General features: G+C 41.4%; 1 protein-coding gene across 1 annotated transcript in view; it reads right to left on the bottom strand.

The window, feature by feature from the left end:
- The window catches only part of dync2h1 (dynein cytoplasmic 2 heavy chain 1), a 561,613-nt gene that overhangs the window by 400,489 nt on the left and 145,761 nt on the right, over window positions 1-15,363 (bottom strand). Inside the window, exons 42-43 of the mRNA XM_060826048.1 lie at window positions 7,174-7,329; window positions 3,757-4,016 (exon numbers count right to left, since the gene is read on the bottom strand). Of these exons, the coding sequence (XP_060682031.1) occupies window positions 3,757-4,016; window positions 7,174-7,329 (416 nt within the window). The remainder of the gene's footprint in view (window positions 1-3,756; window positions 4,017-7,173; window positions 7,330-15,363) is intronic.

Below are 15,363 nucleotides of genomic sequence, written 5' to 3'. Positions count from 1 at the left end.
TATACACAGTATTCCAAAAGCAGCCCAACCAATGTCCTGTACAGTAACAACATGACATCCCAGCTGCTAGACTCAATGTACTGACTAATAAAGGAAAGCATACCAAACACCTTCTTCACTGTCCTATCTACCTGCGATTCCACTTTCAAGGAACTATGAACATGCACTCCAAGCTCTCTTTGTTCAGCAACATTTCCCAGGACCTTTCAATCAGATGTATAAATCCTGTCCTGATTTGCCTTTCCAAAATGCAGCACCTCACATTTATCTATGTTAAACTCCAACTACCACTCCTCAGTCCAATGACCCATCTGATCAAGATCCCATTGTACTCTGAGGTAACCTACTTCGCTGTCCATCTCACCTCCAATTTTGGAGTCATCTGCAAACTTACTAACCATACCTCCAATCGCACATCCAAATCATTTATATAGTTGACAAAAAGCAGTGGACCCAGCACCAATCCTCATAGCGCTCCACCGGTCACAGGCCTCCATCCAAAACGCAACCCTCCATATTACCCTCTCTCTTTTACCTTTGAGCCAGTTCTGTATCCAAAAGGCCGGTTCGCCCTGTACTCCATGTGATCTAACCTTAGTAACCATTCCACCACCAGTCAAACGCCTTACTGAAGTCCATATAGATCATGTCCACAGTTCTGCTCTCATCAAGCCTCTTTGCTACTTCTTCAAAAATTTAATCAAGTTGGTGAGACACGATTTCTTATGCACAAAGCCATGTTGACTATTCATAATCAGTCATTGCCTTTCCAAATACATATAAATCATGTCCCTCAGGATTCCCTCCAACAACTTGGCTACCATTGATGTCAGGCTCATTGGTCTAAAGTTCCCTGGCTTTTCTTTACCACTTTACTTAAACAGTGGCACCACATTAGCCAACCTCCAGTCTTCTGGCACCTCACCTGTGGTTTTCGATGATACAAATATCTCAGCAAATCATTTCCCTAGCTTCCCTCAAAGTTCTGGGGTACACTTGATCAGGTCCCGGTGATTTATCCATCATTATGCGTTTTAAGACACTGAGCACTTCCTCCTCTGTAATATGGATATTTTTCAAGATGAGGCTATTTATTTCCCCAGGTTAAAACAATGACTGCAGATGCTGGAAACCAGATTCTGGATCAGTGGTGCTGGAAGAGCACAGCAGTTCAGGCAGCATCCAACGAGCAGCAAAATCGACATTTCGGGCAAAAGCCCTTCATCATATTTATTTTCCCATGTTCTCTATCTTGCATATTCTTCTCCATAGTAAACACTGATGCAAAATGCCCATTTAGCATCTCCCACATCTTGCATTTCCACACATAGACGGCCTTGTTGATCTTTAAGGCCTTCTTTTTTGATGATAACATTTGAGTGAGAATGAGCCAGACTGTAAGATTGTAGATTTTGGTTGAATACGGTTCTGTTGATGGCCTATGGCACCACAAGGATGCCCAATTTGAGTTGCTGGATCTATTCGAAGTCTGTCCCTTTTAACATGATGATCATGCCTCACAACATGATGAGAGGTATGCTTCATGTGGAGATAGGACTTTGTCTCAACAATGAGCATACAGTGGTCATATCTAACAATACTGTCACAGACAATCACATCTGCAACAGGTAGATTGGTTAAGTTTTCCCTTATGTTGGTTCCCTCACCATGTTCTGTATTTCTAATCTAACAGCTGTGACCTTCAGAACGCTACAAGCTCTATCAGCCAAGGTAGTCCCGAATCACTCTGGTGATGGATCTTGAAGCCCCCCATGCAAGGCACATTCCGTGCCATTCCACTGTCTGTGAGGTATGATTGCATAAAAATTATCACGTCAAGCTGTGAGACAACTCTCACAACTTTGGCACAAGCCCTCATATGTTGGTAAGGAAGACTTTGCAGGATTGATAGGCCTGTTACTGCGATTTATCATTTCCAGAGCCTAGGTTAATGTCAGGTGGTCCATCTGGTTTCACTCATTTCTTTCAACTGTACAGCAGTTTGATATATCTGTGGCTTGCTAGAATGTGGGCCAGATCAGGTGAGGACAGTCGATTTCCTTCCTAAATGTCATTACTGAACCAAATGTTCTTTTTTCTCTCACCAATTAACAGTAATTACGTGGTAACCTGATTGTTATTTCATTTGAACTTCACCAGCTGCCATTTGGAATTCAAACCAATACCCACAAAACATTAGCCTAGGGTTCTGAACCACTAATCCAGTGACATTACCAATATGCCATTGCCTCATTAAAGAAGCATAAGTGACACACAAACAATATTGTTTTTAACGTAGTGGTTAGGATCATGAATGTACTGCCTTAGAATGTGGTGGAGTAAGGTTCACTTCAGATATTCAAAAGTGAATTAGATGGCTATTTAGAAAGGAAGAATGAACTAGCTTATAAGCAAAAGGCAAGAGAATGGCATGGGATGAGATGCTCACATTGGAAATCTCGCATCCAGTGGTATCTTGCATTCAATGGAATCCAGTGTTACAGGTGAATCCCATTACACATTGTTCTTACAAAGACTCTTATGTTTCAACTTGTATGAACTTGTCTACTTTCACAAATAGGATATCAGTGGTTTCTAAAATGCAATGATGTGCTGCTATTTGAGACACACTACCATGCTCAACCACTGATCCTTGGGACAAGTCAGAGGTGAAGATTTTTAAGGCTACAGTGACTTTCATACCAATCAATGACACAAAACTCTCAGCAGAAGGGAACAGCAATCACTTCCCCAGCTTCCCTAGTGACCAGGCATGGCAAGCAAGGTCTAAAGTCTTCTTCAGTAAGGGCTCATGTTAGTTACCATCTGCCTAAATATGCATAATCTCCAATACCACTGGTCCTCAAACATATGTAGCATGCTTCTTAGGCAGTACAGTCAATACTGAAGCATAGCTTTTGTTATCTCCTAGCCCCACATTCTTATTACTGCTTGCATTGATCCCATATCCAGAAGATGCCTTGTTTGTGGCCAGCTACACTCACAATGTTTACTTTATGCTCTCTGACAGAGCCGACAATCCCTGAAAGGTGAGAACCCACTCAAATGTCTAAACTTGCAATAGTCAATGCAGGAATGCCCCTTTCAGACTTGCACGCTTTTACAAGCCCATCACATTAAAGGTGTGGCCATGACCATTGTGTCTCAACTTCCTTTTATTTGCCCTGTTCTGGATTCAATGTGGATCTTGTGCACACAACAAAAACTACTGACCAGTCCTTAACAAGTTAATTAACAGACGATTGCTCAGAATCAGGCAGTTTACCAGATTCCACCTTCCTTCAGCATCACAAAAATCTCCATCCAAAAGGAATCCACTGCTACAGTGACCAGCATTAGTTAAATGTCTACCTGCCTCAGTTCCTGCCCTCTATTTAGATATGAAAAACCTGCTGTAAGAGTGAAACCCATGCTAATTTTATCTCCACAGTAGTAAAGAGACATTGGAGCTAAATCTAGGACTCGAAACCATTATCTGCTAATCCAACTCTAACATCGGTCTCAATATCAATCCTGTCGATATGGTTATTACGTTTTACAATCTTCAAGGCAGGATTTAACGGCACATTTTTTTCATTCGGGAATCCACAGCATTGTAAGAAGCTTCTCCCACTCCACTTTATCAGTATGAGGCAATAAATTCTCAAGAGTTCACTCTCCAACACCATTTCTACCCAAAAACTACCAAAAAAATCATGCAGTTAAGATGCATGATTTCTCAAAGTAAAATCTTACCCTTTTCCACACCCTTCTGGTCCTACTAGTATGAATGGCTGTTTGTTGCTCGAACTTAACCATGGTTTAAAATAATCTAGACCTCTTTGCATGTCAGGAGTTCGGATGACAGGAAGTTTCTGAGGATTACAGAAATCATCAGCAGTCAGATTCTCTGGTTTCTCCATCTGATATGCCATGAGTCGTCCGCTCAGTTGGTCATAATACGTGTCTAGAGGCTGCCGTGGATCTGGTGGTGATTCTCTTGCCCAGTTTAAAACCTAAATTAAAATTAAGTTGAAATTTATGAATGCATTAACACATTTTCAATGCTTCAACTTTTGTTTAAGAATAGGAATTTTAGAGCATGAATGCATTACATCAACAATGAATCATTTAGAATCACAGAGTCATAGAGATGTACAGCATGGAAACAGACCATTCAGACCAACTCGTCCATGCCAACCAGATATTCTAATCTAATCCAGTCCCATTTGCCAGCACCCAGTCCATATCCCTCTAAACCCTTCCTATTCACATACCCATTTAAAAGTTGCCTTTTAAATGCTGCAATTGTACCAGCCTCCACCACTTCCTCTGGCAGTTCATTCCAAATACACTTCCCTCTGCATGAAAAAGTTGCCCTTTAGGTCCCTTTTAAATTTTTCCCCTCACACACTAAACCTATGCCTTCTAGTGCTGGACTCCCCCATCCTATGGAAAAGAGCTTGTCTATTTACCATATCCATGCACCACATTTTTTTTATAAACCTCAATAAGGTCACCCCTCAGCCTCCGACGCTCCAGGGAAAACAGCCCCAGCCTGTTCAGCCTCTCCCTGCAGCTCAAATCCTCCAACCCAGGCAACATCCTTGTAAATCTTTTCTGAATCCTTTCAGGTTTCACAACACCTTTCCGATAGGAAGGAGACCAGAATTGCACGCAATATTCCAACAGTGGCCTAACTAATGTCCTGTACAGCTGCAACATGACCTCCCAACTCCTGTACTCAATATTCTGACCAATAAAGGAAAGCATACCAAATGCCTCCTTCACTATCCTATCTACCTGTGACTCCACTTTCAAGGAGCTATGAACCTGCACTCCACAGTTTCTTTGTTCAGCAACACTCCCCAGGACCTTACTATTAAATGTATAAGTGCCAGTCTGCTTTGCCTTTCCAAAATGCAGCACCTTACATTTATCTAAATTAAACTCTGACTGCCAGTCCTCACCCCATTGGCCCATCAGGTCCAGATCCTGTTGTAATCTGAGGTAACCCTCTTCGCTGTCCACTACACCTCAATTTTGGTGTCATCTCGATTGTGTCAAAAGAGATTAGAGTCAGAATTTGAAACAAAAACAGAAATTACTGGAAAAGCTCAGCAGATCTGGAGAGAAATTAGACTTAATGTTTCAGATTGAGTGACCCTTCCTAGAACTCAGTTACATTACAGGTGCTACGATGTGGAGATGCCAGTGTTGGACTGGGGTGGACAAAGTTAAAAATCACAAGACACCAGGTTATATCCAACAGGTTTATCTGGAAGTACAAGCTTTCAGAGCACTGTTCCTTCTGCCAGACCTGCTGAGCTTTTCCAGCAATTTCTGTTTTTGTTTCTGATTTACAGCATTCACAGTTCTTTTGGCTTTTTACAGATTAGGAATTTATTAATTGCTTTTACAAAGATATTACAAGTGAGGTTTCATAACTTAGATACTTCTGTTTGCTGTCATTTCACAGCCTCTGTCAGAAAGGCATCAACAAAACTAAGAATATGAAACAGAAAAAGACTTCTCAAATGCTTGAATCTGATATTACATAATTAGGTTTCAAAGTGAAAATGGAAACTGCCTGAAATTACAAGTAATTATGATTTCAAATTTGCATTATTAAAATAATCCAAAACCTGAATCTTTAAACATTAAATTCCCACTTGAGTATGGTTATGACTTAATTCAAACTATGGGGTAACGCATGCAAATTTTCTTTGAATCATATGTTCCAAAAATCTCACCACACACTTAAACATTTGGTTTGGTAGCACAATGATCTTATTAGGAAGGAATATTATAACAAAATACTTATTGCTTTGCACTTTAGCATGTTAAAGCCAGAACACTGGGACACTATAAAACTCAAGGAAGCCTCTCTGACAGTATATCGGCACTGCCCACAAGATGAAGTGCTGGTGATATAAAAGGGACCTGAGGGACAATGTTTTCACGCAGAGGGTGGTACGTGTATGGAATGAACTGCCAGAGGAAGTGATGGAGGCTGGTACAATTACAATATTTAAAAGGCATCTGGATGGGTAGATGAGTAGGAAGGGTTTGGAGGGATTTGGGCCGGATGCTGGCAGGTGGGACTAGATTGGGTTGGGATATCTGATCGGCATGGACGAGTTGGACCAAAGGGTCTGTTTCCATGCTTTACACCTCTATGACTCATGGCTCTAAGAGGCTATTGCACATCTCCTTCTGGGATGCACCCTTGCAAAAAATAATCTGACGAGAAATGCAATAGGTTTGTTGAGGTTCATCCTTAGCAGCTCCATGATTCAGGAATGTGTGCTCTGCAGCTGTTCTTTGGGATGCAAATCGAGCCCAACATCAACTTTGCCAAGCAAACTAGCAACTTAATGAAAGGTGCTGTATGGTCTGCCTGAAACATGTTGATCATCCAATGGAAAGAGTTGTCCAGTTGTCCTGAATCAAGTGTTAAAGACTAACGCAGTCCAAGGTTCAAAACTATGTGTTGAGAGATGCATTTGAGCTTGGAGCAGCTGCTGCCAAGGCACCATGTGGAAAGGGCACCATCTACTGTATATGGAACCCCTCATAATTTGTACTGAATGCATATAATTTCTAGTCAGTGGCAGAGTTTAGACAGCACATGACATAGTGGTTAGTACTTCTGCCTCACAACACCAGGGACCCAAATTCAATTCTAGCCTCAATCAACTGTCTGTGTGGAGTTTGTACATTCTCTCTGTGTGTGGGTGGGTTTCCAGGTTAGGTGGGTCAGTCATGCTAAATTGCCCAATAACGTCTAGGGATGCACAGGCTGGGTGGATTCGCCATAGGAAATGTGGGGCTGAGTGGGATGCTCGTTGAAGGGTTAGTGCAGACTCGATGGGCTGAGTGGTCTCTAACTGCATGTAGAGATTTTATAATGATTCTACGATTCAAGTCATATTTAGGAAATGTTCCAATTTTGAATTTGAGGCAAGAAGTTCATCAGAAATGGTGAAGAACCAAGCAGTGTCTGCTAGTTCACTTGGGACATTCTGGAACCAGTGGCACTGGCAGGACTGGAGTGCTTCATCTCTCTGAAAATGTACATTTAAACTTATTAGCTAAGTTTCTTTAAAGGTTATTAGATATTTCAATTCTCTAAATTTCTATACAACATGTATTAAAAGATAGAGAAGTTACCTCTTTAGAAAATTCTTGTCGTGATTTCATGTTGAGATTACCACCAAGACCTCTTATTAAACTAATAATGAATTGTCCACGATCTGTACAACCATGAAGGTGAGACAAACCATTCAAAACAGTCCCAACCAGACTAGTTTCCACCACAAAGTCATTCTGGAAAGAGAAAAGAATTTTTTTTTAATAATTAATGGCTGTCAAAACTTTATTCCCAACATTAACTCTCTATTAATCTAATGTCAAATTTACTGATTCAGGCCAATTATATATTTGATCAGCCTTACCAGTGACAAATACTGTAACATTTGAATATTCCACAAAAAAAAAATTTCAGCATAAACTAAAGCTCTGCTTCCAAAATCTTGCTGGCATTTTACAAAGATTCAAAACGCCATAGAGTTTTCACAGAAACAATATGAGGAAAATGACACACTTTGGCTTGCTGTTTGTTCAGGTATTATTTTATAAAGATTTCTGCAGCAGGTGTTGGTTACTGAATTAAGACACATTAAAAATTGGAAGGGCAAGTGAGATAGCAGGCATCTGTCATAACTGAAGCAGTTACAGAATAGTTAGAACTAAGCTGGTTGCTCTTCCTCATCTTTATAATTAAGTTCAGTTTTCAAAGTGCATAAACAATGCTAAACTCTGAGCAGCAACATATGCAGAAAATAGGTTTAAACAACAATTTTGAAAAAGTTTGCGTTTTTACAGGTGTTTGATCTCTCATATTGATAAACGTATGCTCATACAACACAAATGGAAGTACTTAAATAACGTTTTCTATGTTTGAAACCCAAAAACACTCATCATCATAGCCTTTTCTAGTCCCATTCATTCTATTGCTCCAATAAAAACTAGCAATTAGTACAAGGCTTTGAGCACATTTGCATTGCTGGTCTCAACAACTTTTGCTACGCAGACCAGAAGATAAAAGTGACAACCTTTAAAGACCCAACACAATGTAATCTACTATATTCAAGGGACTTTTCAGCTACAAAAGCAGCTGGAATCAGAAGGTGATTTGGTTTATCAGCGTTGTCACGGTATAATATAAAGCTGCATCAGGACATGAGGATACATGGCTCAATAAACTATCAAGTGCAATTCTACAAATGGACCTTACATTTTCCTGTCTAAGTGGAAGATGGGAAAATATTATTGGGACATGTCAAATAACTTAAAATAATTCAACAAAATTCATAGAATTTCTCACATTTGAACTAAATTGTCAAATAATATACCGAACATGGAAAAGTATAAAAAACCTTTTCAACAAATAACACTCAATCTTCATAAATCTATACATTTGTAACTGTAGGTAAACAATAAATCAAAGGTCAAAATTCACTCACACTTGGTAATTGTGGATGACTCAACTGCAAACACCAAAAAAACTATACAGAGTCATAAAAACAGCTCAGTCCATCACACAAGTCAACTTTCCATCCATCTTTCCTGCTGCTTGGATGCTGCCTGACCTGCTGTGCTTTTCCAGCAACACATTCTCGACAATGGAGACATGTCTGCAAGGGGATCGGGATTGGGAGCTGAATATTCAAGGATTTGCAACTGATTGAAAAGACAGGCAGCTGGGCAGAGGGAGTGGGGTTACCTTGTTAGTGAAAAATGAAATTAAATCAGTAGTAAGAAACAAAGTAGGGTCAGATGGTATAGAATCAGTACGGGTAGAGTTGAGGAACTGCAACGGTCAAAAAACCATAATGGGAGTTATCTATAGGCCTCAAACAGTGGTCAGGATTAGGGGCATAAGGTACACTAGGAGATAGGGAAGGTGTGTAAGAAAGGTAAGGTTACAGTGATCATGGGAGATTTCAAAAGTCAGGTACACTGGGAAAATCAGGTTGGTAGTGGATTGCAAGAAAAGGAATTTATGGAATGTCTGCGATGTGGCTTTTAGGAGCAGCTTGTGGTGGAGCCCGCTAGGGACCAGGCAAAACTGGATTTAGTGTTGTGCAATAAGGCACAAGGGATTCTAAGGTGATAGAACCCTTAGGAGGCACTAACAATAATATGATAGAATTTACTCTGCAATTTGAGACGGAAAAGATAGAATCAGAGGTAACAGAGATAGCTGAATAAAGGCAACTACAGAGGCATGAGGGAGGAGCTGGGTAGAATTGACTGGGAGAGGAGCCGAGCAGGAAGGACAATGGAACAGCAATAGCAGGAGTTTCTGAGAGTAATTCAGGAGACACAGCAGGGATTCATCCCGAGGGAAAAAGAAGCATGGTCCAGGGAGGATGAGGCAACCATGGCTGATTAGGGAAGTCAGGAACAGCGTAAAAGCAAAAGAGAAAGCATTGTAAAATAGCAAAGGGCATTGGGAAACCAGAGGATTGGGAAGCTTACAAAGACCAACAGAGGAAAGAAATTAGGAGGGAAATGATAAAATATTAAAGCTAGCCAGTAATATTAGGAAAGATTGCAAGCATTTCTCTAGATATATGTAGGGGAATGGGTCTGAGTGGGTTGCGCTTCGGCGGGTCGGTGTGGGCTTGTTGGGCCAAAGGGCCTGTTTCCACACTGTAAGCAATCTAATCTAATCTAATCTAATATAAACTCCATCAACATTTCTCACTGCCTTGGAAAGGCAGCCAACATCAAAGATCCCTCCCACCCCGGTTTTAATCTTTTCCAACCTCTTCCATCAGGCAGAAGATACAAAAGTTTAAACACGTGTACCAACAGGTTCAAGAATAGTTTCTAGGCAGAAGTGGGGTCTGCAGATGCTGGAGATTAGAGTCAAGATTAGAGTGCTGCTGGGAAAGCACAGCAGGTAAGGCAGCATCCGAGGAGCAAGAAAAATCAACGTTTCGGGTAAAAGCCCTTCATCAAGAATAGCTTCTGTTCACTATTGTCAGACTTAATGGACTTTACAAATTTCAAATATAACACTGATCTTTCTTTTCATGCACCTTCTCAGTAGCCGTAATAGTGTATTCCTTGCCTTGTTCTATCACCCAATTAATTTTTAATGGTATGATCTGCTGCACTGTGTGCAAAAAAAACTTTTCACTGGACCTGGTACCTGTTACAATAATAATAAATCAAATCAAAATCCAGGAAAAACCAGATGATACTTCTAAGAATCAACTGTTAATGAGCAAGGAATAAATCTTGTGCAGATATATCGCAAACCAGTGTACAGGCTTTGAAAATGTTGTTCCATATCCCATGTCCCATAAAAATGAAAATTAGTCCTCAATGGAGTCAGTGTCACAGAAATATACAGCACAGAAACAAACATTCATGCTGACCAGATATCCTAACTTAATCTAGTCCCATTTGCCAACACTTGGTCCATATCCCTCTAAACCCTTCCTGTTCATTTGCCCACCCAGATGCCATTTAATGATAATGTTAATGTCAACTTTTCTGCGAAGGTGCAGTTGAAAGTCTCATCCATGATTAATGATCCCAATCCCAATCAACTGACTGAATTGGTCCTCACTCTGAACAACTTCTCTTTTCAATCCTCCCACTTCCCCCAATCCAAAGGAGTAGCCATGGGCACCCACATGGGCCCCAGCTGTGTCTGCCTCTTCGTTGGATGTGTGGAACAGTCCATCTTCAGCAGCTACACTGGCACCACCCTCCACCTTTTCCTCCGCTACATCGATGACTGTATCGGTGCTACCTCGTGCTCCCACGAGGAGGTTGAACAGTTCATCCACTTTACTAACACCTTCCACCCCAACCTCAAATTTACCTGGACCATCTCAGACTCCTCCCTCCCCTTCCTAGACTTCTCCATTTCTATCTCGGACGACTGACTCAACACGGACGTTTACTATAAACCGACTGACTCCCACAGCTACCTAGATTACACCTCCTCCCACCCTGCCCCCTGTAAAAACACCATCCCAAATTCCCAATTCCTTTGCCTTTGCCGCATCTGCTCCCAGGAGGACCAATTCCAATACTGAAAAACCCAGATGGCCTCCTTCTTCAAAGACCGCAGATTCCCCCCAGACGTGATTGACGATGCCCTCCACCGCATCTCCTCCACTTCCCGCTCCTCTGCCCTTGAGCCCCGCCCCTCCCGCCACCAGGACAGAACCCCACTGGTCCTCACCTACCACCCCACCAACCTCCAGATACATCGTATCATCCTTCATCATTTCCGCCACCTCCAAACAGACCCCACCACCAACGATATATTTCCCTCCCCACCCCTATCAGCGTTCCGGAAAGACCACTCCCTCCGCGACTAGCTCGTCAGATCCACACCCCCCCCACCAACCAGGCACTCCACTCCAGGCACCTTCCCCTGCAACCGCAAGAAATGCAAAACTTGGGCCCACACTTCCCCCCTCACTTCTCTCCAAGGCCCCAAGGGATCCTTCCATATCCGTCAGAAATTCACCTGCACCTCCACACACATCGTTTACTGCATCCGCTGCACCCGATATAGCCTCCTCTACATTGGGGAGACAGGCCGCCTACTTGCGGAAAGTTTCCGAGAAAACCTCTGAGACACACGCACCAACCAACCCAACCCCCTGTGGCTGAACATTTTAACTCTCCCTCCCACTCCACCAAGGACATGCAGGTCCTTAGCCTCCTCCATCGCCAGACCATGGCAACATGACGCCTGGAGGAAGAGCGCCTCATCTTCCGCCTTGGAACCCTCCAACCACAAGGGATGAATGCAGATTTCTCCAGCTTCCTCATTTCCCCTTCTCCCACCTTTTCTCAGTCCCAACCCTCGGACTCAGCACTGCCTTCTTGACCTGCAATCTTCTTCCTGACCTCTCTGCCCCCACCCCCACTCCGGCCTATCACCCTCACCTTAACCTCCTTCCACCTATCGTACTCCCAACGCTCCTCCCCCAAGTCCCTCCTCCCTACCTTTTATCTTAGCCTGCTTTGCATACCCTCCTCATTCCTGAAGAAGGGCTTATGCCCGAAACGTCGATTCTCCTGTTCCTTTTATGCTGCCTGACCTGCTGTGCTTTTCCAGCAGCACATTTTAAACTCTGATCTCCAGCATCTGCAGTCCTCACTTTCTCCCAACTCCTACATTCAATCCTATACCCAATAAAGGTAACCATACAAAAAGCCTTCTTCACTATCCTTCTTCACTTTCAAGGCATTGTGAACCTGCACTCCAAAGTCTCTTTGTTCAGCAACTCTCTCTAGGACCTTACCATTAAATCAGGTCCTGCCCTGATTTCCCTTTCCAAAATGCAGCACCTCACATTCATCTAAATTAAACTTCACTGTTCATTACATTACTAATGTTGGTGTCATCTGCAAATTTACTAACCATGCCGCCTATGTTCACATCCAAGTCATTTATATAAATGGCAAAAAGCAGTGGACTCGGCTCTGATCCTTGTGGCACACTGCTGGTCACAGACCTCCACCACCCACCCTCTGTCACCTACCTTTAAAGCCGTTGTGTAACCAAATGGCTAGTTCTCCCTGTTCTCCATGTGATCTAACCTTGCTAACCACACTACCATGTGGAACCTTGTCAAACTCCTTACTGAAGTCCATATGGATCCTGTCCACTACTTTGCCTTCATCAATCCTCTTCATTAATTCTTCAAAAAGCTCAATCACATTAGTGAGGCACTATTTCCCATGCACAAAGTGATGACGACTAACCCTAATCAGTCCTTGCCTTTCCAAATACAAATAAACCCTCAGGGTCCCCTCCAATAACTTGCCACGACTGATGTCAGGCTCGCCTGTCTATAGTTCCTTGGATTTTCCTTACCATCTTTCTTAAATAGCGGCACCACGCTAGCTAACCTCCGGTCTTCTAGCATTGCACCCATGGCTATCAATGATACAAATATCTTAGCAAGAGCCTCGCAATCACTTTCTAGTTCCCCACAAAGTTCTAGGGCACACCTCATCAGGTCCCAGTGGTTTATCCACCTTTATGTGTTTCAAGACACCCAGCACCTCCTCCTCTGTAATATGGACATTTTTCAAGGTGTCACTACTTATTTCCCCAAGTTCTCTAGCTCCCAGATCCTTCTCCACAACAATATTCTAAAATCTACAATCAACACAAGATAAATCTGAATTAACAGGAAAATTGCAGTCAGTTATAAACTGCACCTTCACTGGAAGATAAGCAAGTGCTTAATTAAAAATTCTCTTTGTGCTCCTAAATGTGGGGCTTCCAATGAAACAATTTTAAGTGTTTTAAGTGTAATAATACATTTCTAAAGCTATCTATGTAAAAACTGAAGCTGGGTTGCTTCATACATTTCTTTCTCAGAAAAGACAAAGTAGAGATTGAAATAATCACTGCATATACTGTGTATTCCAGCTGAAGTAACTTGCAAATTAAATACATCATTCCGTAGAAAAGAATACTATACAACTGGGTATTTAAGAGTCTTTTTCATCAGAAAACAAGTTTCAAACATTAAGTTAAAATGGTGTGCGTTCCTAAATGCTGAAATTCATAAATAAAAACCTTTAAAATAACATGAATTTAAAATATAGAAATCTAACTGAACTGTAAATATTGAAAATGCACGTTAAAATTACACGCATTTGAATTTTAATTGAGCCAGCTCCATCAAGTGGCAGAAACCAGTCATTGCAGATAAAATGACTTGCATCATTAGCTGCCACTAGGTGGAGCATAAGACATTAATGCGAATACAGAACAAGCAACAAGAAGGCAGGACATAAGTGGACACCAAACACTTTAAAGATAACAGAGATCAGAAATGGGAGTCTGCTGTGTGGTAGTGATGAATAGGGATGGGGAGCAGGGGCAGGAACCAGAGGAGGACAGGGGAAATGTCAGGGCTGAGTATGAGAGCAAAAGCATTAGTAAAAATGTTCCAAGAGCAGACAGGACCCAGTACAGAAGTCTAATGTTAGACTGAAATTCACAACGTTAAACAAATATATTGTTACTATTTTATTAATAGCTCTGAAGTGAAATACCATAACTGAGTCAATGTTTGAAGGGGGAGTCACTGCACAACCACAACCACAACTCCACAATCTTACAAATTGAGTTGACAGTCTACTCAGCATAAATGCAATTAATGTCAGTCACAAGATTTTTCAAAACTCAAGAGTTCTTGCTGCAAAAAATGTTTATTCCTGTCTGGCACAAGAGTACAAAGAGCACAGTGGAAAAACAATAAACCATGGCTTACAAAGGAAGTTTGAGATAGTACTAAAAAAAACACAAACAAATTGACAAGAGAAAAACAATACACTTGAGGATTGAGAACAGTTTAGAAGTCAGCAAAGGAGGACCAAAGGATCAATTAAGAAGGGGAAAATAGAGTATGAAAGTAGTTTGCAGGGAATATCAGAACTGACCATAAATGCTTTATTGATACGGGAACAGAAAAAAGATTGGTGAAGACAAATGCAGGTCCCTTACAGTCAGAAACAGAGGAATTCATAATGGTGAACAAAGAAATAGCTGATGAACAAAGTTCATACTTCATTTGTTTTCACAAAAGAGGCCACAAATAACACAGAGGAGAACACAGGGTTTAGTGAGAGGGAAAAAATGAAACAAAACTGTGTTAGTATATAAATGGTGTTTGGCATTTGATGGGATTGAAGGTCAATAAATCCCCAAAGTTGATAATCTACATCTCAGAGTACTTGAGGAAGTAGCTCTCGAAATAGTAGATGCATTGGTTGTTATATTCCAAAAATTCTGTAGACTCTGGAACTTTCCTACAGATTGGATTGGCTAATGTAAACTCACTATTTAAAAAGGGAACTAACAAGAAAACAGGGAATTATAAACCAGTGAGTCTGACATCAGCAATGGAAAAGATGGTAAAGTCCATTACCAAGGATTTTGTAGAAGAGCACTTGGAAAATAGTGGTAGAAAAAACAGCGGTAAATCAGATTAATTCCGTCAGCATAGATTTACAAACTGAAAATCATGCTTAATAAATCTATCAGAATTCTTAAGGAGTTGAAGAATTCTTCAGTAGCTGAAGAAACTACTGCAGTTGATCAGGGAAGGGGGGGAAAACCAGTGGATGCGGTTTCTTTAGAATGTCATAAGGTTTTCGATAAAATCCCACATAAGACATTAATGTGTAAAATTAAAGCACATGGGATGAGAAATAGTACTTTGAAATGGATAGAAAATTGGCTAAAATGTAGGAATAAATGGAGCTTTTTTTTTGAATGGCAGGCAGTCACTGCAGTGA

Source organism: Hemiscyllium ocellatum, chromosome 6 (genome assembly GCF_020745735.1).
Source record: "Hemiscyllium ocellatum isolate sHemOce1 chromosome 6, sHemOce1.pat.X.cur, whole genome shotgun sequence".
Lineage (NCBI taxonomy): Eukaryota > Metazoa > Chordata > Chondrichthyes > Orectolobiformes > Hemiscylliidae > Hemiscyllium > Hemiscyllium ocellatum.
The sequence above is the reverse complement of the archived record's forward strand: the minus strand, read 5'-3'. Positions and strand labels throughout refer to the sequence as shown.